The 24,711-nt window shown below is 38.7% G+C and overlaps 1 protein-coding gene across 1 annotated transcript; it reads right to left on the bottom strand.

The window, feature by feature from the left end:
* Positions 1-13,651: 13,651 nt before the first annotated feature.
* LOC614544 (keratin-associated protein 19-5-like) lies at positions 13,652-24,238 on the bottom strand. The gene is made up of 2 exons (XM_005201136.1): positions 24,115-24,238; positions 13,652-13,893 (listed from the first exon to the last, which is right to left on the bottom strand). The coding sequence occupies exons 1-2, from the start codon at positions 24,236-24,238 to the stop codon at positions 13,652-13,654; spliced, it is 366 nt and encodes a 121-aa protein (XP_005201193.1).
* Between the last annotated feature and the right edge of the window lie 473 nt (positions 24,239-24,711).

Below are 24,711 nucleotides of genomic sequence, written 5' to 3'. Positions count from 1 at the left end.
CAGAGGTGTAGGTGAAAGCACAAAGCAGAAAGTAGGCAGACTCTGGTTTTGGGGGTAGATGCTCGAGAATTTCCAGGGGGACTCCAGAAGCTCGATCCCGCCTTTGCGTATGCCGAGCCTCCTTCCTCATGACCTTTGTCATGGGCGGAGTTCCTCACGCTGGCTCCCGGCAGTGATAGAATTCCAGTTGAGCTATTCCAGATCCTGAAAGATGATGCTGTGGAAAGTGCTGCACTCAATATGCAATATGCACTCAATATGCAATATGCTGGCTCCCGGCACATCCTAGCAAATTAATGCTCAAAATTCTCCAAGCCAGGCTTCAACAGTACATGAACTGAGAACTTCCAGATGTGCAAACTGGTTTTAAAAAATCAGAGGAACCAGAGATCAAATTGCCAAGAATTGTTGGATCATAGAAAAAGCAAGAAAATTCCAGAAAAACATCTGCTTCAGTGACTGTGCTGAAGCCTTTGACTGTGTGGATCACAACAAACTGGAAAATTCTTCAAGAGATGAGAATACCAAACCACCTTACCTGCCTCCTGAGAAACCTGTATGCAGGTCAAGAAGCAACAGTTAAAACTGCACTTGGAACAAAGGACTGGTTCAAAATTGGGAAAAGAGTACTTTCAGGCTGTATATTGTCACCCTGCTTATTTAGCTTCTATACAGAGTCAGTTCAGTCAGTCAGTTCAGTCGCTCAGTCGTGTCTGACTCTTTGTGACCCCATGAATCGCAGCATGACAGACCTCCCTGTCCATCACCAACTCCCGGAGTTCACCCAAACTCATGTCCATTGAGCTGGTGATGCCATCCAGCCATCTCATCCTCTGTCGTCCCCTTCTCTTCCTGCCCCAATCCCTCCCAGCATCAGGGTTTTCCAATGAGTCAACTCTTTGCATGAGGTGGCCAAAGTATTGGAGTTTCAGCTTCAGCATCAGTCCTTCCAAAGAAATCCCAGGGTTGATCTCCTTCAGAATGGACTGGTTGGATCTCCTTGCTGTCGAAGGGACTCTCAAGAGTCTTCTCCAAGACCACAGTTCAAAAGCATCAATTCTTCAGTGCTCAGCTTTCTTCACAGTCCAACTCTCATATTCATACATGACCACTGGAAAAACCACAGCCCTGACTAGTTGGACCTTTGTTGACAAAGTAATGTCTCTGCTCTTTTAATATGCTGTCTAGGTTGGTCATAACTTTCCTTCCAAGGAGTAAGCGTCTTTTAATTTCATGGCTGCAATCACCATCTGCAGTGATTTTGGAGCCCCAGAAAATAAAGTCTGACACTGTTTCCACTGTTTCCCCATCTATTTGCCATGAAGTAATGGGACCAGATGCCATGATCTTAGTTTTCTGAATGTTGAGCTTTAAGCCAACTTTTTCACTCTCCTCTTTCACTTTCATCAAGTGGCTTTTTAGAGTACATCATATTAAATGTTGGGCTGGATGAGGCACAAGCTGGAATCAAGATTGCTGGGAGAAATATCAATAACCTCATGTATGCAAATGACACTATTCTTATGGGAGAAAGCAAAGAGGAACTAAAAAGCCTCTTAATGAAAGTGAAAAAGGAGAGTGAAAAAGCTGGCTTAAAACTCAACATTCAGAAAACTAAGATCATGGTATCCAGTCCCATCACTTATGGGCAAATAGATCGGGAGACAATGGAAACAATGAGAGACTTGATTTTCTTGGGCTCCAAAATAGCTGAAAATGTTGACTGCAGCCATGAAATTAAGACACCTACCTCTTGGAAGGAAAGCTATGACCAACCTAGACTGCATATCAAAAAGCAGAGATATTACTTTCCCGACAAATGTCCATATAGTCAAAGCTATGGTTTCTCTAGTAGTCATGTATGGATGTATGAGTTATACCATAAAGAACGCTGAGAGCTGAAGAACTGATGCTTTTGAACTGTGGTGCTGGAAAAGACACTTGAGATTCTCTTGGACAGCAAGGAGATCAAGCCAGTCAATCCTAAAGGAAATCAGTCCTGAATAATCATTGAAGTGACTGATGTTGAAGCTGAAGCTCCAATACTTTGGCCACCTGATGCAAGGAACTGATTCATTATAAAAGACCCTGGTGCTGGGAAAGACTGAAGACTGGAAGAGAAGGGGAAGACAAAGAATGAGATAATTGGATGGCATCACTGACTCAATGAACATGAGTTTGAGCAAGCTTAATAAATGGTGAAGGACAGGGAAGCCTGCCGTGCTGCAGTCCATGGGATTGCAAAGAGTTGGACACGACTGAGGGAATGAACAAGAACAATAATATTAAGAACAAAGAATTGTGAAACAATGCTGTGAAATATATGAATGAGGTATTTTTATTGATTTCATTCTGTGTTAAATAATAGAACAATGACAATATCCTGTGGATATTAATTATCTTTGAAAACTGAGAAATGTACATTTCTTTTGAGTGTTTTTTTTTTTTTTTGAAGTGTGGTTTTGTTAATTCAATGGACTCTAAGATTGAGCCGGCTTCCCTGATAGCTCAGTTGGTGAAGAATCCACCTGCAGCAGAGGAGACCCCAGTTGCCTTCCTGAGTCGGGAAGATCTGCTGTAGAAGGGATAGGCTACCCACTCCAGTACTCTTGGGCTTCCCTTGTGGCTCAGCTGGTAGTGAATCTGCCTGCAATATGGGAGACCTGGGTTCGATCCCGGGTTGGGAACATCTCCTGGAGAAGGGAAAGGCTACCCACTCTAGTATTCTGCCTGGAGAATTCCATGGACCGTATAGGGGTTGCAAAGAATTGGACATGACTGAGTGACTTTCACTAATACCAAGATAGAGTAATTCTCTGTTAATGTTTTTGGGAACTGTCTACAAGAAGACAATGAGTTGATTGTGAAGCTCAGATCTTGTTTTGATGAGCTAAATGATTAAAATATATTCTTCCATTGCCAAATTGTAGCTTTTATTTGGAAGCCAAAGGCACTTCTGGTGGCTCAGCAGTAAAAAAATCTGTGTGCTAATTCAGCAGATACAGGTTTGATCTCTTGGTAAGGAAGTTCCCCTGGAGAAGGAAATGGCAACCCACTCCAGTATTCTTGCCTGGAAAATCCTCCTTTTCCTCCTGGAAGAGGAGCCTGTTGGGCAACATACAGTTCATGGAGCTGCAAAAGATTCAGGCGTGAATCGCTGACTAAACAGCAACAACGGGCATGTCCACCATGAATTCAAAATGTGATTCTTAGACAAAATTAATGGAATCATAAAATAGGATGTAACAAATTAGGATAGTATATTTTGCTAAGAGTGTCATACACAATGCTTTTCTATATAATGATATTGATGGGTGTTTTATTTTTAGCCCTATAGGGCATGTTCATAGACTAGGAACTATTACCTGATCAAGTGAGCTATAAGCTAAGCTAAGTCATTTCAGTCATGTCTGACTCTGTGCGACCCCATAGACAGCAGCCCGCCAGGCTCCCCCGTCCCTGGGATTCTCCAGGCAAGAACACTGGATTGGGTTGCCATTTCCTTCTCCAATGCATGAAAGTCAAAAGTGAAAGTGAAGTTGCTCAGTTGTATCTGACTCTTAGAGACCCCATGGACTGCAGCCTACCAGGCTCCTCCGTCCATGGGATTTTCCAGACAAGAGTACTGGAGTGGAGTGCCATTGCCTTCTCCAAAGTGTGCTATAAGGGAGTCATTAATGTATAATACCTCACCTGTTCTGTATATTGAAACTCTGTAATATTCAGACTGGATTGACTGAAAGGATAGATGATAACTCACGCCTGAGCAAGTTTCTTTATATGTAGATGGTCTGTACCTTTCAAATGAAGACTCTCATCTTCTATAGACAAAGGTATATACATACATATATAAATATAAATATAATAGATATGCATATAAATATAGGCTTCCCCAGTGGCTCAGCAGTAAAGAATCCACCTGCAATACAGGAGCTGCAGGAGCTGCAGTTTCAATCCCTGGGTTTGGAAGATGCCCTGGAGGAGGGCATGGTGGCCCACTCCAATATTCTTGCCTGGGGAATCCCATGAACAGAGGACGTTGGCAGGCTACAGTCCATGGAGTCACAAAGAGTCGGACACAACTGAAGCGACTTAGCATGCAAGCACACACGTAGGTAAAATCTAGCTAAAGCTAGCACTGAAATTGCATTTCAGTTTTTTATAGATTCTACAATAATAAAATATAAAAATGGTAATTCTATCTGAGAAAATCTTCTTTCACATCCCCCATAAATTCAGCTAAGTTCAGGGAAGCTAAGCAAAACTTTCAAGATGCTCTGCTTACCTGCATGGATTGGGGGAAATACACTGAAGAAGGAAACATTCAGATCTTGGCCTTAGTCCTGATGCTACCACTAGAGATGATATAACTCTTTAGAAACCAATTGCTTCACTGACATTTTTTTTTTTTTTTTAAGCTGCAAGATGAGCGGCAAAGCACTACTGATATTTAATGTTTGTTTATGAGGTTGCTGTCTGACTGAATCAAATATATTTGATCAATTTAAACAGAAATCCCTTCATAGATACAGAGAACAGATTGGTGGCTGACAGAGAGAAGGAGGTGGGAAAACTGGGATGGGAAAAATGGGTGAAGGAGGTCAAAAGCTACAAACTTTTAGTTACAAACTAAGTAAATCATTGTACATCATGATGATTATGGTTAATAATCACACTATATTACATATTTGAAAGTTGCCAAAGAATAATGTTAAAAGTTCTCATAGGAAAAATATGAGACCATGTGGTGATGGATGCTAACTAGACTTATTGTGATGTATATTTTGCAATGTATATAGATACTGTAACTTGGTTGGTAAAGAATCCGCCTGCAATGCAGGGGACCCCGGTTTGATTCCTGGGTCTGGAAGATCCACTTGGAGAAGGGATAGGTTACGCACTCCAGTATACTTGGGCTTCCCTTGAAGTTCAGCTGATAAAGAATCTGCCTGCAATGTGGGAAACCTGGGTTCGATCCTTGGGTTGGGAAGATCCTGTGGAGAAAGAAAGGCTACCCAATCCAGTATTCTGGCCTAGAGAATTCCATGGACTATATAGTCCATGGGGTCACAAAGAGTCAGCCACGACTGAGCAATTTTCACTTTCACTTCACTCTCACAAATTATGTTGTACACCTGAAACCAATATAATGTTATATGCCAAGTATACCACAATGAAAAAAAAAACCTAAGTTTATGTTATTACCTGAATACATCATTTGATTTCAGACAAAAATTGGTATTTGTTTACATATTTTTCTTATTTCATCAATAAAATGTTCCCTTCTGCCCAGTTTTATAACGAGAAATTCAGATTTAACCGAAATTAAGATTTATAGCAAAGCTCTTTGAATTTATCTGTGCTTGTCATCAGGGTCAGCTAAAAAATAAATTAGTTCACAATTACATCATGTTGTTTCTTTTTCTTGTTAGGTTGAAAAAATGGTCAATATAATGAAAGTAGAAAAGAAAAATATCATATCAAGTCATGAAGATTCAGTAATAATATAGGAAAGCTAACAGAAAAATCTCATTTAAAATATTTTTAGTTAAATGATGTCTTATGAAAAATATTACCATAATTCTTATTTACTTATAGATCAGGTGCTTGATGAAAATATCAAATAAGATAATTATGCAGAACAGAGTGATATAAAAGGTAGATTAAATTTTTGGATAGGTGGTTTACTTTCCTAATTAGCCTAGTGATGGTTTAATCTACTACCATTTGTTTGCACTTACAATAAGCCAAATATTAATAAATTTTGAGTAAATGGAAAGATTTTTTATACATTTGGACTAAATTGAGAAATGTGAGCTAAATTACATAAAACATTTTTTGTTAAATAAATTTAAAACTATGTTTAATCAATATTGCCTTTTGTTGACTTAAATCTGAATACTGTCTAAATAAAAGCAAGAGATAGAAAAATATTGAATCACTAATTGAAAAACCTGTTCATTTTAGTCTAGAATTAGTCCTTTTGTCAATCTTTCTATCTGTGCAGATAACTTGTGAGTAAAAAATGATTCTAAACTAAAGCAATACCATCCTTTACTGACAGTTGAGTAGGATGAAAACTTCATAACTTTCATATAATTGACTTTCATGAACAAAACAAAAACCAAATTTTATTTTCAAATTTAATGTTTTATTTGAAATCGAACAGATAATCCAATCAGTTTCAAAAGCAAAATTAGAGGATTCTAAGCTTATGATGGAGATATAGAAGTATATTGAAAAAGTGTGCAAAATTCTAAGAAGTTAGATGTTTCTGTGCAAGTAACTCTAGAATGATCTTTCTTGTCCTACTATTGAGATCAGATTTGGAAAGTCCCTATAACTTCAGATGTTGGAGTGGGATATCAGTAGAAGCTGGAGAATCCATATCTTCCAAAGAAGGACGGGCAGTGATTGTAGCCATATCCAAAGCTTCCAAATCCAGAGCCACATCCGTAGCCTCCGAAGCCCGAGCCAAAGCCCAGCCTGCGGAAGCTCCCGCATCCACAGCCATGGCCAAAGCCCAGGCCGCCAAAGCCTCCGTAGCCGTAGCCCAGGCCACCGTAGTGGTTGCTGTAATGGCTCATGGTGTCAGGGGTGGTGAGTTTGGTTTGCTGTTCAAAGCAAGAACCTGCGTGTGGATGTCAGCACGTGTAGAAGGATGCTTATATACCCTGGTCAGAGCATGTGATAAATCACATGTATGCCCTCGTATCAGTCATGTTTTCATTATACATACTTGGCAGGCAACATACTTGGCACAACTCATTAATTCATTGCTCCCTAACACAGGGAGAAGGCCTTACACTCATTAAAATATTTAACATCACTTTGATGCCTAGTAATGTGTCCCTTAAAAGTCAGGGCATCACTTTATCTTAAAAGTTATTGCATCACTTTATCAAATCATCACTTGGCACGCTTTAAATACATACAATTATTTTTGTCAATTATACATCAAAAAAAGCAGGTGAAAAAAGTTATTGCATCATTTTGTAAGAAGGAATGCTATACCTTCAAAGTCTAGACACATCAGACCCCAAATAACACTCTTCATTGTCAGGCATACCAATCATGTTTGATCGTGCTGTGTTTTTCAATTAAATATTTCTCCATCTGTTTTTTTTTTTTTTTTCCCCTTAGATACTTCACTTGCAAATTAAACCAAAGGAACTAGGTAAAATTTAAAGACCTATAATCCATCATATCCTTTTAAATCATTTTTCCTCTGTTCCAATACTAAATTATTTCTTTCAAAAATAAAACAAACATTTGAGAGCCATAAAGAATTAACTTGACTTTTGCAAACACAAGTAAGGACCTCTAGAAAAATAAATCTATTTTTTAATTTAGTTTTAGAATGTTGACAATCACAACTGACACACATATTCTTTTTCATGCTACTTTAAAAATTAAAAAAAATATTTTGCTTTTTATAATTGATGAGCCAATACTAATGTATAATTATTAATTAAAATCCATAGGTTACTCTTCGTGCTTTGACAATCATAGAATAAAACTGTTCAGAAACTGATGGCAAAACAGTAATCAGAACTTTATTTCAGAAGTTCTGCTTTAAAAGCAGATTAAAAGTTATCTTCTCAAATCCTCACCCTCTTCTCTAGCCTGTCATCCATCCAAGTTGCCTCCAAAGGGCATGTTGCATCTCCCTCCTTGTCTTTACATTCACCATCTCCTCCTGTGTACTCACCCACATATCTATCTTATACAATACCCTTTTTTAATTAATAAATTTTATTTGAAGAACAGTTTTAAGTTTACAGACTAATTGAGCAGGAAATACAGAATTCCTATATAACCCCTCATACACACAATTTCCCCCATTATTGAACACCTTGAATCATATGATATATTGATTATAATTAATGAACCAATAATGACACATTACTAATTAAAATCTATGGATTAGCATTCACTCTGTGTTGTCCTGTCCTGTGGGTTGTGACAAATGCATGTCACTGACCTCTATTACAATATCATGCAGAATAATTTCTCTGTTCTAAAAATCTCCTGTGCTCCAATTATTCTTCCCTCCTTCTTCAGAACTCTGGGAAACACTAACCTTTTGACTATCTTCATAGTTTTTTCTTTTCAAGATTGTCAGACAGTATTTAGCCTTTTCACATTGACTTCTTTCACTTAGCAATAAGCCTTTATGAGTCCTCCATATCCTTCCATGGCTTGATACCTCATTTCTTTCTATTGCTGAAAAATATTCCGTTGCCTGGATGTACCACAGATGATTTATCCATTCAGCCTTTGAAGGACACCTTGATTACTTCCAAAGTTTGACAAATAGCAATAAAACTTGAATAAACATCTACGTTCAGGTTTTTGTGTGGATATAAGTTTTCAAGTCATTTGGGTAAACACCAGGGAAAGTGCTTGTTGAGTCTTTTTCATAAGACCATCTTTAGCTTTGTGAAAAACTGCCAGACTCTCTTGCAAAATTGCTGTACCATTTTTCATTTCCATTAGCAATGAATAATAGCTTCTGTTGTTCCACAGTCAAGCCAGCATTTGCGGTTTTCAGTGTTTTAAAATTTAATCCTTCTAACAGATATTTGGGCTTCCCTTGTGGCTCAGCTGGTAAAGAATTCACCTGCAATGCAGGAGACCTGTGTTTGATCCCTGGGTTGGGAAGATACCTTGGAGACAGGAACAGTTACCCACTCCAGTATTCTGGCCTGGAGAATTCTGTGGAGGGTATAGTCCATGGGGTCGCAAAGAGTTAGACACAACTGAGCGACTTACACTTTCACTTCACTTTCAACAGATATGTTGTAATCTCTTTTAAAATATCAACTATCAATATCATGCCTCAGTTCTGCAGTTAGCCATTAGGCTAAGTGGCTAGGTAAAATCGTGATGTATGTAAAATTTCTTTTTGACACCTATCAATTTTCACTCAGTCATAGTTTATTAGTTAATTCCTTCCTCTTCCTTCTTCTTGTATCATTTTTGTTGTAATTCAGTCACTAAGTCATGTCCAACTCTTTGAGACCCCGTGGAATGTAGCGCATCAGCTCCACTCTTTCATTATCTTCTGGAGTTTGCTCAAATTCAAGTCCACTGAGTTGCTGATGATAACTAAACATCTCATCCTCTGCTGCCCCTTTCTCATTTTGCCTTCAATCTTTCCCAGCATTAAGAGTCTTTTCCAGTGAGTCTGCTCTTCACATCAGGTGGCCAAAGTATTAGAGCTTCAGCATCAGTCCTTCCAATGCATATTCAAGGTTGATTTCCTTCAGGACTGATTGTTTTGATCCCCTTTCAGTCCAAGGGACTCTCAGGAATCTCTGCAATTCAAAAGCATAATTCTTTTGTGCTCAGTCTTCTTTATGGTCCCACTCTCACGTCCGTACATGACTACTAGAAAACCATAGCTCTGACTTACTAGTATGCGAAATGAGAACAACTGTACTATATATAGTTTGAGCATTCTTTGGCATTGTCCTTCTTTGGGTTGGAATGAAAACTGAACTTTTCCAGTCCTGTGGCCACTTCTAAGTTTTCCAAATTTGCTGGCATATTGAGTGCAGCACTTTAACAGTATCACGTTTTAAGATTTGAATTAAATTCCATCAAATTAAAGATTTGAACTGTAATTCCATCACAGCTTTTTTTGTAGTAATGCTGCCTAAGTCACACTTGATTTCACATTCTAGGATGTCTTGCTCTAGGTGAGTGGCAACACCATTGTGGTTAAGACCTTTCTTGTATAGTTCTTCTGTGTATTCTTGTTATTTCTTCTTAATCTCTCTGCTTCTGTTATGTCCATGGTGTTTCCGTCATTTAGAGCTCATGACCTAAGCAGCAGTCAGCTCCATGTCTTCTTTTTGTTGATTGTGGTATTGACAGTTTGGTGATGTTCACATATAGAGTTGTCTCTTGTTTTGTTGTAAAAGGTTGTTCGCTATGACCGGTATAGAACAAAGTAATTATCCTTTGCCCTGCTTCATTTTTTACTCCAAGGCCAAACTTGTATCTTTACTTTTATGAAAACAGTTTGCCCTTTTATTTATTTCTTTTGTTTGCTTTTCTGTGCTTTTTTTTTTTTTTTGAGGGGGAGTTCCCTTATTTTTAGGAAATAACATTCAATAAGATCCCATTAACATTGGAAATGTCTCCAGAATCACCTCATTGTAGACATAATGTTGAAAGATAAGGGATAGAAAAAGACAGCGAGAGCTGAAGTCCCTCAGTTGATTCTAAGAAGTTAGTCACTTATAGCCAATGCTGATCTCAAATCTGGGTAAGTTTTTCTTGTTATTCTTTTTTTTTTTTTTAATTATTAAACTATAACTTTTTTATAAGGCTGTGTTAGTTTCTGCTGTTCAAAAAAACTGAATCAGCCATATGCAAACATATATCCCTTCCCCCTTGGGCCACCCTCCCACTACCCTCATCCCATCCCTCTAGGTCAACACAGAGCACCGAGCTAAGCTCCCTGTGCTATACAGCAACTTCCTACTAGCCATCTATTTTACTCATTTTAGTGTCTATATGTCAATCCCAATCTCTCGATTCATCCAACCCTCCTCTTCCCCTGCATGTACACATGTCTCTTCTCTCCACCTGCATCTTTATTCCTGACTTGGAAATAGTTTCATCTGTACCATTTTTCTAGATGTCACATGTATGTGTTAATAAATGATGCTTGTTTTTCTCGTTCTGCTTATCTCAGTTTGTATGACAGACACTGGTTCCCTCCATTCTCTAGATATGATACTACATATTTTATACTGAAATTTATACATAATGTATATTTCATTATTAGGGCTTCCCTGGTAGCTCAGCTGGTAAAGAAATCTGCCTGCAATGCAGGAGAGCCTGGTTTGATTCCTGGGTTGGGAAGATCCCCTGGAGAAGGAATAGGTTACCCATTCCAGTATTTTTGGGCTTCCCTGGTAACTCACCTGGTAAAGAATTCACCTGCAATGCAGGAGACCTGGGTTCGATCCCTGGGTTTGGAAGATCCCCTGGAGAAGGGAATGACTACCCACTCCAAAATGTTCTAGCCTGAAGAATTCTGGGTTGCAAAGTGTTGGATACAACTAAGCAACTTTCACTTTCACTTTTCATGCTTCATTATTATGCTTAAAAAAGAACCAATGCAAATGAAATGATGATTATATATTTCTCTAAATTAAGAAAGACATTTGAGGTTATTTCTCCTTACACTTTTGGGAACTTCCCTAGTGGCTCAGTCTGTAAAGAGCCGCTTGCAATACGGAAGACCTGGGTTCGATCTCTGGGTTGGGAAGGTCCCCTGGAGAAGGAAATGGCAACCTGCTCCAGTATTCTTGCCCGAGAAATCCTACGGACAGAGGAGACTGGTGGACCACAGTCCATGGGGTCTCAAGAGGCAGACACAACTTGGTGACTAAACCACTACCACCACCACCTCCTTTACTGTTCAGATGCTGTCACAGAGCTACCCATGACTGTCAGAACTGTGATGCTTACTTTTAAATACCTTAGAATTCATTCATCCTTTCAACTCTTATTTTTCATTTTCTTATTATATGGTTGTTATTAAGAGAAGCAACTAATTTCAGTTGGGGAAATGTATCATTTGAAAATTACATATAAGACTAAAAGAATAGAATCTGAACACTGCATTTGAGGTTATATAATGTTCACAAGAACTTAAGGACTGGAGCCTAATGCTAAACCATAACTAAACCTTACTACTCACCCACTAAAAGGAACTAAATAGACACTATTTTGGTAGGTTTTGCAGTCCCCCAGCCAGCTTCCCTTGTAGCTCAGTGGGTAAAGAATCTGCTTGTAATGCAGAAGACCTGGGTTTGATTCCTGAGTTCGTATGATCCTCTGGAGAAGGAAATGACAAGCCACTTGAGTATGCTTGCCTGGAGAATCCCATGGACAGAGGACCTTGGCAGGCTATGGTCCATGGGTTAGCAAGAGCTAGTCATGACTTAGTGACTAAATCACCACCACAAGTCGGCTTCATAATTCTACCATTATGTTATTACCTTGGTTTAGTTGAATTTGGTAACTCAAAAGATATTCAGTTTCTTTTCACTACCTACATATATAACAGTTTGGGGAGGGGGGGATGATGATATTTTATTATATGATTTTTCACAGGCAAATAATACTTATTTGTAGTACTAGCAAGAAATAACCCACTTTTTGAATGTCAGCATTATGAGACCCTCGTTAGACTGCACAAGGGCTTCCCAGGTGGCAATAGTGGTAAAGAATCCATCTGCCAGTGCACGAAATGGAAGAGACGCATGTTTGATCCCTGGGCCAGGAAGATCCCCTGGAGGAGGAAATGGCAACTCACTTCAGTATTCTTGCCTGGAGAATCCCACGGACAGAGAAGCCTGGCGGGCTGTGGTCCACGAGGTCGCAAAGAATCAGACACAACTGAAGCAACTTAGCATAGTACATAGAATGTACAAGGTTTCAGATCAACCATAACCTCAATACAGGTTATTTCACAAGTAATGGCAGTGACTTTTAAATTTCCTTGGTGAATTACAAAATATTTCAATGTTCTGATAACACTGAAGAAAAATGTCATGTCACACCATGGCATACCATGAGGAAAACATGGTAGAGATTCACCAAAAGAAGTTCATTTTTCAGCATATATTTGGAGATAGGTTTTATTCTATCATCATGTTTTCTTATTACTGAAATGGTTAAATAAATATTAATTTTGAACAAAACAGAAAAGCATTTATTCTTCATGGTACTTCATTCCAGAATGGAAAACATGTAAAGCTGATATTTCAGTGCTAGATTTAAATGCCAAAGTTCTCTAACTAAAAGCATTGAGTAAGATGTGGTTTCATGTTGAAAGAAAAAAAAGTTACTTCAGCTGAGTGTTGTGGTTTGCAAGTATGTATTTAGACATATGAGTGAGTGTGGAAGCTCCTATTGCCTTAACTCTTCATTGAGTAGCTTCTTTTTTTTTTCATTTTTAGTGAAAATTACTCAGTTGTGTTGACTCTTTGCAAACGCATGGACTGTATAGTCTATGGACTTTTCCAGGCCAGAATACTGGAGTGGGTAGCCTTTTCCTTCTCCAGGGGATTTTCCCAACCCAGGGATCAAACCTAGGTCTCTCACATTGCAGTCAGATTCTTTACCCAGCTGAGCCACAAGGGAAGCCCCAAAATAATGGAGTGGGTAGCCTATACCTTCTCCAGCAGACCATCCCAACCCAGGAATTGAACCAGGGTCTCCTGCATTGCAGGCGGATTCTTTACCAACTGAGCTATGAGGGAAGCCCTTATCATTGTTGATTGGGTGCAATTACAAATAATCACTTTGATCTTCCAAGTTAAATTAAAAAATAAAACCCATGTATGCTGTTTCAGGGAAAATTTATTGCAAAATGCTTAGAGGAATTCCCACAGTTATGAAAGCACAAATCAGAGACAACAAAAGACATGATGTAGACAATTATGAAGTGATAAAATATCCCTAAAATCTGAGACACTAAATATTATTTTTGATCTTGGCCTTAATCTTAGATACTAAATAATATTTTTTATCTTGGCTTGGCCCCAGGTATCTTGTTTAGTATAGTTATTGTAGTCAGATAATTCGTTTATGGGCTCAAATGTTGGGCTCCTGGGAAAGGATTTCAGTAGTAGCTAGAGAATCCATATCTTCCAAAGAAGGATGGGTAGAGATTGTAGCCATATCCAAAGCTTCCATAGCCAGAGCCAAGTCCATAGGCTCCAAAGCCAGAGCCGTAGCCCAGCCTACGGAAGCTGCCACAGCCACGGCCAAAGCCCAGGCCGCCAAAGCCTCCGTAGCCATGGCCCAGGCCTCTATAGTGGCTGCTGCAATGGCACACGGTGTCAGGGGTGGTGAGTTGGTTTGCTGTTCAAAGCAAGAACGTGGATGTCAGCACGTGTAGAGGGATGCTTATTGACAATGGTCAGCTGCTGCTGCTGGTCAGAGCATGTGATAAATCATGTGTCATTGTCTCTATCACCTGCACAGCCTTCCTATGAGGCATTTCTCATGTTACCTGAAATGTTATAATTCAGTAATTTGCTGTCTCCAGACACACAGAGGGACCCTCATTAAAACATTTGAGCTTACTTTAGCTTTCTATTTATAACGTCCTTGAGCCTGTTGTTTTGATCATATGGGAAAAAAAATGACTGATTCTTCAAAATTTGTAAGTTTCAAACTCTGAATTGAATCACTTATTATTGTGCATATTACATCATTTACAATTGATGGCATTTCTTTTATAATTAAACATTTGCTCTATTCTGTCATCTCCTGAATGAATAACTCCATCTCCAATGAAATTCACAGATACTTGTTCAGGCTACAGATGTTAAATCTATATTTTTTTAGAATGCAAGCCTATGTACTGGGTTGAGGACTGAAGGAAATGCTTCTATCCAGAATATATGAAAAAGTTAATTAGAAAAAAACAAGGCATGTTGATTTTTTTTAGCATTTAAATCACAATAACCTTTATAATTTTGACTTTACACACCCATTTCAGAACATTTTGGTTACAAAACATGGAACAATTTTAATTTCAGAAATTGAGAGTACAAAATCCATCTCAAAGCCTGGCATATCAGAAAAGCAGTTAAATTTCCATTTCCAATCCTAAAACCTTCCTCCATAATTTTTTCTGTTCAAAGTCCTACTAAAGTTGCAGATTGCATCTGCATCTACAATTTTTCACAAGCCAGCCAATTCCTCCTTTTTTTGTCCTTCTTTAATTATCCATGAGTGGTTTCTATTTTCAATCTCACTTTAGCTTTCATTCTCCTTCTTTTGCTCCCAGTACCTACAAAGAACAACCAGGTAAAATTTTTAAGTTGCAAATAGATCCCTTCCAAAGTCTGTTCTTTACATCTGTGTTTCTTTTGCTGCCTTGCATATAGAATTGTCGTTACTGTCTTTCTAAATTCCATATATGTGCATTAATATACTGCATTGGTGTCTCTCTTTCTGACTTACTTCACGCTGTATAATAGGCAGATATAAAGAACAGACTTTTGGATTATGTGGGAGAAGGAGAAGGTGGAATGATTTGAAAGAATAACATTGAAACATGTATATTACCATATGTAAAATAGATGATTAGTGCAGGTTTGATACATGAAGCACAGCACTCAAAGCCACTGTTCTGGGACAACTCAGAGGGATGGGGTGGGGAGGAAGGTGGGAGGGGGGTTCAGGATGCGGGGGACACATGTGCAGTTCAGTTCAGTTCAGTCACTCACTTGTGTCCAACTCTTTGCAACCACATGAACTGTAGCCCACCAGGCTCTTCTGTCCATGGGATTTTCCAGGCAAGAATATTGGAGTGGGTTGCCATTTCCTTCTCCATAACCACTCTATGAATCTATTAATTGTTCATTAAGGTCTTATATATTAAAATATACAAAAACTCCTAGGGTCTTCTGAATGTTAAAATAGTATCTTAAAATTGAAAACATCTTCAAACTTTTGCAAAGGAAAACAGAATGATACAAAGCTGAAATGATACAAACCAAGAAATATATGTGAAGACGTTCGGCTTGGACTTCATGGAGTTCCCCTGCTAAGTTCATTGAGTTAGTCAGTGAGGTCCAAGGTTGACCCTACACCTGCCCAATCTCCATGCAGCACTTGCATCTTGACTTGGGTCAGTAAAAACTTATTTAACTGACATCATCTTGAACATGTAATTGAGCTTTTGTAATATTTCCAAGTATTTTATCAAAGATGAATTTCTTCAAATGGATGTTTTTTATTCTAAGCAGCAGAGTAGGAAATTAAAAAATGTTTATAGAATTCATAAATGAAGTGTAAGTAAATTACAGTTGCTATCGTGGCTACCATATTCTGTGCAGTTCTTTCTACACTCTAGCAAACTAGCTGTTTAAAGTCACAATAAGGCTCAGTATGTCATAATTCATGTATCATATCTCTTTTATCCAAACACTGTTCTGTTACATCTCATTCTGAATCACAAACAATTGATAAGCTCGAATTTTATTTTCAATGAATCCTTTTGAAGACATAGAATCACAAACAATTCAGATAGAATTAAGGGTATCACATTTTTCTAATGTAACTCAAACCATATCATGTAAGAGTGATCAATGTCCAGTCTTGTTTGTTTGGAATAAAAAGGATGCATCTTCCTGAGACAGGAAAAGGAAAACTTCAACAGTCAAATAAACATCAAAACAATTCCAAGGAAAAACATGTGAGTTTTGCACGGAACCAATTAGTGATCATTGGCAGCAAAATATCAACCCTAAAATATTATAGACTATATAGGACAAATACTTGTTTTTTTTCTAAGCGAAAACGCTAATCAAAATAAAAATATCCATTGGACAAAGAGGGATACATATTTCTTTAGAGAAGTATTGGTTTTATGCTTAGTTGTTAGATTCTAAACACCAATAAATTGAATGATGATTTTTTTCTTCATTTCACATTTGGGAAGACTCCTTTGAAATATTTGTCAATTCTATGATAAAGGATGAAGAAGAATAAAACGTTTTCATTAGGGATATGTAATAGCCTTTACCTATATATAATAGAAACTTTTGTTATGCATTCCAAAGTGTTTCCTTAAAATTCATACACAGGTCAGTAACATATGAAAATGTAGTTTACAAAAATATTTTATTATACTAGCAGTACGACACATGCAGGGCTTCCCTGGTGGTGCTGGTGGTGAAGTAAGAGATGCGTGTTCAGTCCCTGGGTTGGGAAGATCCCCTGGAGGAGGAAATGGCAACCCACTCCAGTGTTCTTGCCTGGAGAATCCCATGGAGGAGCCTGGTGGTCTACAGTCCATAGGGTCACAAAGAATTGGATATGACTGAAGTGACTTAGTACCCACCACACATGCATTTTTCTTATTCCAATTTTTAACAAGTCTTTTTTTTTTCTTTGCAACTTTCCAACACAATCTTTAGGCTGTGAAGATACTGACCTGTGTGTGAATGCAGTAGCTTCAAATGAAATTTAGTTATATGTGTCAAAGTCCCTTTAATGGAATGACCAAACTTTATCTAGCATAATTGTTGGGGGCCAGCGTGAGGCACTCCGCCCATGGCAAAGGTCATGAGGAAGGAGGCTTGACATACGCAAAGGCGGGATCGAGCCTCAGGAGTCCCCCTGGAAATCCTTGAGCATCTACCCCCATAACCAGAGCCTGCCTACTTTACTACTTTGTGCTCTCACCTACACCTCTGACTTTACGGGGGCTGTCCCCCACCACCTCTTTTGGAGAAGGAGTTAACTTAGAGCTCCAGTTAATAATAATTCCTGGGCGTGACAGGAGTGTTTCAACTTACAAACTCCTCTGAAGGTTCTCTAGCCTGCCTGACAGGCTTGTCCGGCCACATGTGATTGCTCACAGCCTCCCAACCGTGAGAGGCACGAGATGCTTTAAACCTTCTAAAAACAGGTTCTTTGGAGAAGTTAGAAAATTATTAGTATAAGTATAGTGGGCTGATTAGAAATTGTATTGGTGAAGAGTTTTTCATTTGTTGAGCCAATGTTTACTGCTAAGTTTCCACATCCCCTGCCCTTATACACATTAATCAATATATAGAAGAAATAAGTATTAACCTTTGATATAAATCACATTAGACCTTAGGCCAAGTAAATTCTTTCCTTAACTAAAACCCACTACACCCTCACCCCATAGGAATGTAACTTTATTTGAGTGACGTCTGTTTTAAGAATAATCACCCCTGGAGAAATAAGTGTTGACTGACCGCTGTCACAAGAAGAGGGTCATAAATTGTCAGCAGGCCCCCCTGGCCAGAAGATGATGTAACACCCCTAAGACCTCTGTATACATTTATGTGAAGCACCTGACTTTAATAAAAGTCAGGACTGCTGTCCCCGCGTGACTTTCGTATAACATCTCAGTGTATAAAAACAGACTCTGAAAAATAAAGAATGGGGATCAGTTCCTCGAAATACTGGTCTCCCCATGTCTCTCTCCCTCTCAAACTCTGGCTGAGTCTCCATCTGGAGCGCGGAACCCACCAAGCTTACTAATTTTGCCTGGGCTTCTAAGATCCAACTGGGGAGGCCTCAGTGTCTCCTCTCCTTCGGGAGAACAGAAGGACGCCTGCGGCCTACGTAAGTGGCGCAAGCTTCTTGTCTTGAAGTTTTATTGGTCTCCCGCGTAAACCAAGCTACTCAGCCTCTTTTCTCCGCTGAATTTTCCTACTGAGCTATCCTCATTCTATTACTCTTTACATCTCTAATTAATGTCTAATTGAAGCTATTGTATCCTGATCCTCGCCGAAGCCATCTCCCCTTCGAATACCCTGGATCAGCTGGGGCTGGACCCCGGCACATAATCTCTTTTGTGAAAGGACAACAAGTGACCAGAACTGGCCATTTTATTTTTCTAACCTTGATGCAATTCAAAGAAATTCAAATCGAATAAAAAGTCATGATCTTGAGAACTGAGCTTTAACATTATTCATTCTTCATTTGCCTCAAAGTAAAACTAAGTTATAAATTGAGAAGCAGGAGATTATATACAATATAATAAAACTGTAACAACAAAAATAAAAGAAAACAGAATAAGGGGTAGTTAATCTAACAGAGAGAAATAATCCCCATAAATTTAGCTATAAAAGCATAGCTGTTCATGAAAATATGATGAGAACTTTCCAGATGGTATTCAAATTTTAAAATATATAATGAAAAAGAATCAGCATAATGGAGTAGAACCCCAGGATTCAGGTGAACTACTTCTGATCTTGGCTCTGACACTTGTGCTTGTAGGTTGCTGTTTAGTCACTCAGTCATATCCTAATCTTTGCGACCCCATGGACTGCACCATGCCAGGCTCCCCTCACCATCTCCTGGAGCTTGCTCAAACTCATGTTCATTGAGTTGGTGTTGTGATCTAACCATCTCGTCCTCTGTTGTCCCATCCCCCTCCTTCCTTAAATCTTTCACAGCATCAGGGTCTTTTCTAAGGAGTCAGTTTTTCACATCACATGGCCAAAGCATTGAAGCTTCAGTATCAGTCCTTCCAGTGAATATTCAGGGTTGATTTCCTTTAGGATTGACTGGTTTGATCTCTTTGCAGTACAAGGGATTCTCAATGGTCTTCTCTAACACCACAGTTCAAAAGCATCAAGCTTTGATGCTTGGAAAGATTGAAGGCAGAAGAGAAGGGGACGACAAACCAGCTCTCAGCCTTCTTTATGTTTCAACTCTCACATCCATACATGACTACTGAAAAAATCATACCTTTGACTATATGGACCTCTGTAGGCAAAGTGAAGTTTGTGATTTTTAACATGCTATCTAGATTTCTCATAGCTTTCCTTCCAAGGAGAAAACATCTCTGAGTTCAGTTCAGTTCAGTCACTGATTCATGTCTGACTCTTTGTGACCCTGTAGACTGCAGCACACCAGGCCCCCCTGCCCATCACCAACTTCTGGAACCTGCTCAAACTCATGTCCATTGAGTCCCAGGGATGCAATCCAACCATTTCATTCTCTGTTGTCCCCTTCTCGTCCTGCCTTCAATCTTTCCCAGCATCAAGGTTTTTCAAATGAGTCAGTTATTCACATCAGGTGGCCAAAGTATTGGAATTTCAGCTTCAGCATCAGTCCTTTCAATGAATATTCTGGACTGATTTCCATTAGGATGGACTGGCTGGGTTCCTTGAAGGTTGAAGGATTCTCAAGAATCTTCAACATCACAGTTCAAAAGCATCAATTCTTCGGTGCTCAGCTTTCTTTATAGTGCAACTCTCACATCCATACATGACTACTGGAAAAACCATAGCTTTGACTATATGAATCTTTCTTGTCAAAGTAATGTCTCTACTTTTTAATATGCTGTCTAGGTTGGTCATAGCTTTTCTTCCAAGGAGCAAGCATCTTTTAATTTCATGGCTGCAATCACCATCTGCAGTGATTTTGAAGCCCCCCAAAATAAAGTCTGTCACTGTTTCTATTGTTTCCCTATCTATTTGCCATGAAGTGATGGGACCAGATGCCATGATCTTAGTTTTCTGAATGTTGAGTTTAAGCCAACTTTTTCACTCTCCTCTTTCACTTTCATCAAGAGGCTCTTTAGTTCTTCACTTTCTGCAGGGTGGTGTCATCTGCATATCTGAGGTTACTGATATTTCTCCCAGAAATCTTGATTCCAGATTGTGCTTCAGCCACTCCAAGGTTTCCCATGATGTACTTTGCATATAAGTTAAATAAGCAGGGTGACAATATAGTCTTGATGTACCCCTTTCCTGATTTGGAACCAGTCTGTTGTTCCATGTCCAGTTCTAACTGTTGCTTCCTGACCTACATACAGATCTCTCAAGAGACAGGTCAGGTGGTCTGGTATTCCCATCTCTTTCAGAATTTTCCAGTTTGTTGTGGTGCACACAGTCAAAAAAGCAGAAGTAGATGTTTTTTATGAAACTCTCTTGCTTATTCAATGATCCAAAGGATGTTGGCAATTTGATCTCTGGTCCCTCTGCCTTTTCTAATACCAGCTTGAACATCTGGAAGTTCATGGCTCATGTACTGTTGAAGCCTGGCTTGGAGAATTTTGAGCATTACTTTACTTGCATGTATGATGAGTGCAATTGTGTGGTAGTTTGAGCATTCTTTGACATCGTCTTTCTTTGGGATTGGAATGATAACTGACCTTTTCCAGTCCTGTGGCCCCTGCTGAGTTTTCCAAATTTGCTGGCATATTGAGTGCAGCACTTTCACAGCATCATCTTTTAGGAATTGAAATAGCTCATCTGGAATTCCATCACCTCCACTAGCTTTGTTCATAGTGATGCTTCCTAAGGCCCACTTGACTTAGCATCCCAGGATGTCTGGCTCTAGGTGAGTGATCACACCATCATAATTATCTGGGTCATGAAGATCTGTTTTGTACAGTTCTGTAAATTCTTGCCACCTCTTCTTAATATCTTCTGCTTCTGTTAGGTCCATACAATTTCTGTCCTTTATTGTGCCCATCTTCGCATGAAATGTTCCCTTAGTATCTCTAATTTTCTTGAAGAGATCTCTAGTCTTTCCCATTCTACTGTTTTCCTCTATTTCTTTGCATTTATCACTGAGGAAGACTTTCTCATCTCTCCTTACTATTCTTTGGAACTCTTCATTCAAATGGGTATATCTTTCCTTTTCTCCTTTGCCTTTCACTTTTCTTCTTTTCTCAGATATTTGTAAGGCCTCCTCAGACAACCTTTTTGCATTTTTGCATTTATTTTTCTTGGGAATGCCTCTTTCTTCTGCCTCCTGTATAATGCCATGAACCTCTGTCCATAGTTCTTCAGGCACTCTGTCTATCGGATCTAATCCCTTGAGTCTATTTGTCACTTCCACTATATAATTGCAAAGGATATGATTTAGGTCATACCTGGATGGCCCAGTGGTTTTCCCTACTTTCTTCAATATAAGTCTGGATTTGACAATGAGTAGTTCATGATCTGAGCCACAGTCAGCTCCCAGTGTTGTTTTTGCTGACTGTATAGAGCTTCTCCATCTTTGGCTGCAAAGAATATAATCAATCTGATTTTGGTATTGACTCTCTGGTCATGTCCATGTGTAGAGTCTTCTCTTGTGTTGTTGGGAGTGGGAGTTTGCTATGACCAGTGTGTTCTCTTGGCAAAACTCTGTTAGCCTTTGCCTTGCTTCATTTTGTACTGCAAGGCCAAAAATGCCTGTTACTCCAGGTATGTCTTGACTTCCTACTTTTGCATTCCAGTCCCCTACAATGAAAAGGACATCTTTCTTTGGTGTTAGTTCTAGTAAGTCTTGTAGGTCTCATAGAACCATTCAGTTTCTTCAGCATTACTGGTCAGGGCATAGACTTGGATTACCGTAATATTGAACAGTTTGCCTTGGAAAAGAACAGAGATCCTTCTGCCGTTTTTGAGATTGCATCCAAGTACTGCATTTCAGACTCTTTTGTTGACTATGATGGCTACTCCATTTCTTCTAAGGGATTCTTGCCCACACTAGTAGATATAATAGCCATCTGAGTTAAATTCACCCATTCCAGTCCATTTTATTTCACTGATTCTTAAAATATCGATGTTCACTCTTGCCATCTCCTGTTTGAGCACCTCTAATTTGCCTTGATTCATGGACCTAACATTCCAGGTTCCTATGCAATATTGCTCTTTACAGCATTGGACTTTATTTCCATCACCAGTCACATCCACAACTGGGTGTTGTTTTTGCTTGGCTTCATCTTTTCATTCTTTCTGGAGTTTTTCTCCATTCTTCTCCAGGAGCATATGGAGCACCTACTGACCTGGGGAGTTCATCTTTCAGTGTCCTATCTTTCAGTGTCCAGTGTAGCATCTCTAGGCAAGTCATTTAACCATTTACAGTTCCCCTACTTGCTCTATAGGGAGCAATACTATACAACAGTAGTGCTAGGTCCAGGACCTACTTACATTGTTGTCCTTGTGTTATTAGATTTCATCAACTAAAATAACAACAAACTTTGCTTATACCATCACCTGAATATGAAATTCAAATTTGAAATGGCAATATATTTATATTGCATGGTGTATATATTCAATCATATGAAACACCAACAATCAAATGCTTGCTTTTCCTTTTGTGTTAATTGATGGAAATTCCACTTTAAAAAAGCAAACTCTTTTCTTCATTCTCATCAAATAAAGCCACGGAATAATAAATTTGTTATAACTAGATGTTTACATTCCATATACAGCTGCAAAGGTCTTTAATGCCATGATTTTGAGAATGATATTAAAGAAGAATATCATTACATGCCACTGAAGAACAGTAACAAAAAACTTGACCTAATGTATTTTAATACTACACATATTTTAACTAGCTTGTGATACTTTTAGTAATTTTATAAAATTACTATTTTCATAGTGATATCAAATGAAATAACAGGAAATAGAGAAAATAATATATAATGAAATTAATTTAAAAGTAGTTTTCTTTCATAGATGCTTGGCGTTTATCACTGTTCTTACCACAGGTCAAATTTTGAAAGAAGGGATGTATTTTATATGTTTTGAACTTCATTGATAAATAAAATTGCATAAAATATAAAAATAATTTTTATTTGTTACCATGGATATGTTACTCAAAATTGTCAAAGTTGAATTTTTTATTGTTGTTGAAATAAACTCTAAGTATTATCTGATTAAAATCAAGGAAATAAAAATTCAACAGTTGCATCTGGGTAATTATTTTTCATTTCAATTCATATTTATTTCTCTTTTTTAAATGTTTCTGTTCATGAAATAAATATTTAATAAATAAGAAAGTATATTAAAATAATCATTTACAGTTGACCAGTGTTTACACCTAATTGAGATTAAATAAATTAAACCAAAACTGTATTTGCTGTTTCAAGTTAAGAGATTTAAAGAAATTGAGGAGAACTGATGAAGTCAGAATTTTGTAATTATAAATGTACTAAAGGGGGTTCCCTAGTGGCTCAGTAGTAAAGAATCCTCCTGTCAATGAAGGAGACCCAGGTTCAATCCCTGGGTTGGGAAAACACCCTGGAGAACAAAATGGCAATCCACTCCAGTATTCTTGCCTGGAAAATTATGTGGACAGAGGAGCCTGGTGGTTTACAGTCCATGGGACTGCAAAGAGTCAGACATGACTTAGCAAGTAAACAACAACAGCAAAAATGTACTAAAATACTTAGGTACTAATTTTTTGGAACAAGTGGACCCAGCATAATCTTGTCCCAGTGGTTGAAATCAAGTGAAGCAAGTCAACTTATGGAGCCAGATTTTAGATTGACAAAGAATAATTTTAATGGAAGCTAGAGAAAGTCCCATGGATGGAGGAGCCTGGTAGGCTACAGTCCATGGGGTCGCTAGGAGTCGGACACGACTGAATGATTTCACTTTCACTTTTCACTTTCATACATTGGAGAAGGAAATGGCAACCCACTCCAGTGTTCCTGCCTGGAGAATCCCAGGGACAGGGGAGCCTGGTGGGCTGTTGTTTATGGGGTCGCACAGAGTCAGACATGACTGAAGCGACTTAGCAGCAGCAGCAGAGAATCCATATCCTCTGTAGTCCAATGGACAACAGCAGCTGTATCTATACCTTCCATGCCAGAGCCAAACCCATAGCCTCCATGGCCATAGCCATAGCTCAGTCTGTGGAAGCTACCACATCCTCGAGCATAGCCATAGCCCAGGCCTCCATAGAAATTGCCATAGAAGCTCATGGTGTGGGAGCTAAAGTCTTGGTTTGCTACTGAATGTGTGTTTCCTGAGTATGGATCTAAAGACCCGTTCTAAAGTTTTTATACCCTAAGTTACTGACATGGTAAATCATTTTCATTCTTCAGAAGATATTTTATGAAACAAATAGTTTTGGCTATTTGCTTTGTTTAATTCTCATGGAGTCTGAGAAGTCTCTACAGTCTCTACAGTCCAGTCAACTGGCTGACAACACCATGAAGATAATACTCCTTAGCTGTGAGTGCTCTCTGTCTTTATTTTTCCATAATAGTGACTATATCTTCTCATCTGAGGTAATCAAGGCTCTCACTAATTGTACTTCTAAATCCATGTCTCATTTAAAATTATAATCACTTCAGTTCAGTTCCATTCAGTCGCTCAGTCGTGTCTCACTCTTTGTGACCCCATGAATCGCAGCATGCCAGGCCTCTCTGTCCATCACCAACTCCTGGAGTTC

This window comes from Bos taurus, chromosome 1 (genome assembly GCF_002263795.3).
Source record: "Bos taurus isolate L1 Dominette 01449 registration number 42190680 breed Hereford chromosome 1, ARS-UCD2.0, whole genome shotgun sequence".
NCBI classification, from domain to species: domain Eukaryota; kingdom Metazoa; phylum Chordata; class Mammalia; order Artiodactyla; family Bovidae; genus Bos; species Bos taurus.
Note: the sequence above shows the minus strand (reverse complement) of the source record. Positions and strands in the feature narration are given on the sequence as shown.

Excerpts from the sequence above, each read along its gene's own strand:
- LOC614544 (XM_005201136.1), bottom strand. The coding sequence starts at position 24,238 with ATGAGCTTCTATGGCAATTTCTATGGAGGCCTGGGCTATGGCTATGCT. Across the intron at positions 13,894-24,114 it reads GTTTGGCTCTGGCATGGAAG|CAAACCAACTCACCACCCCT; the intron begins GTATAGATACAG and ends TGCTTTGAACAG.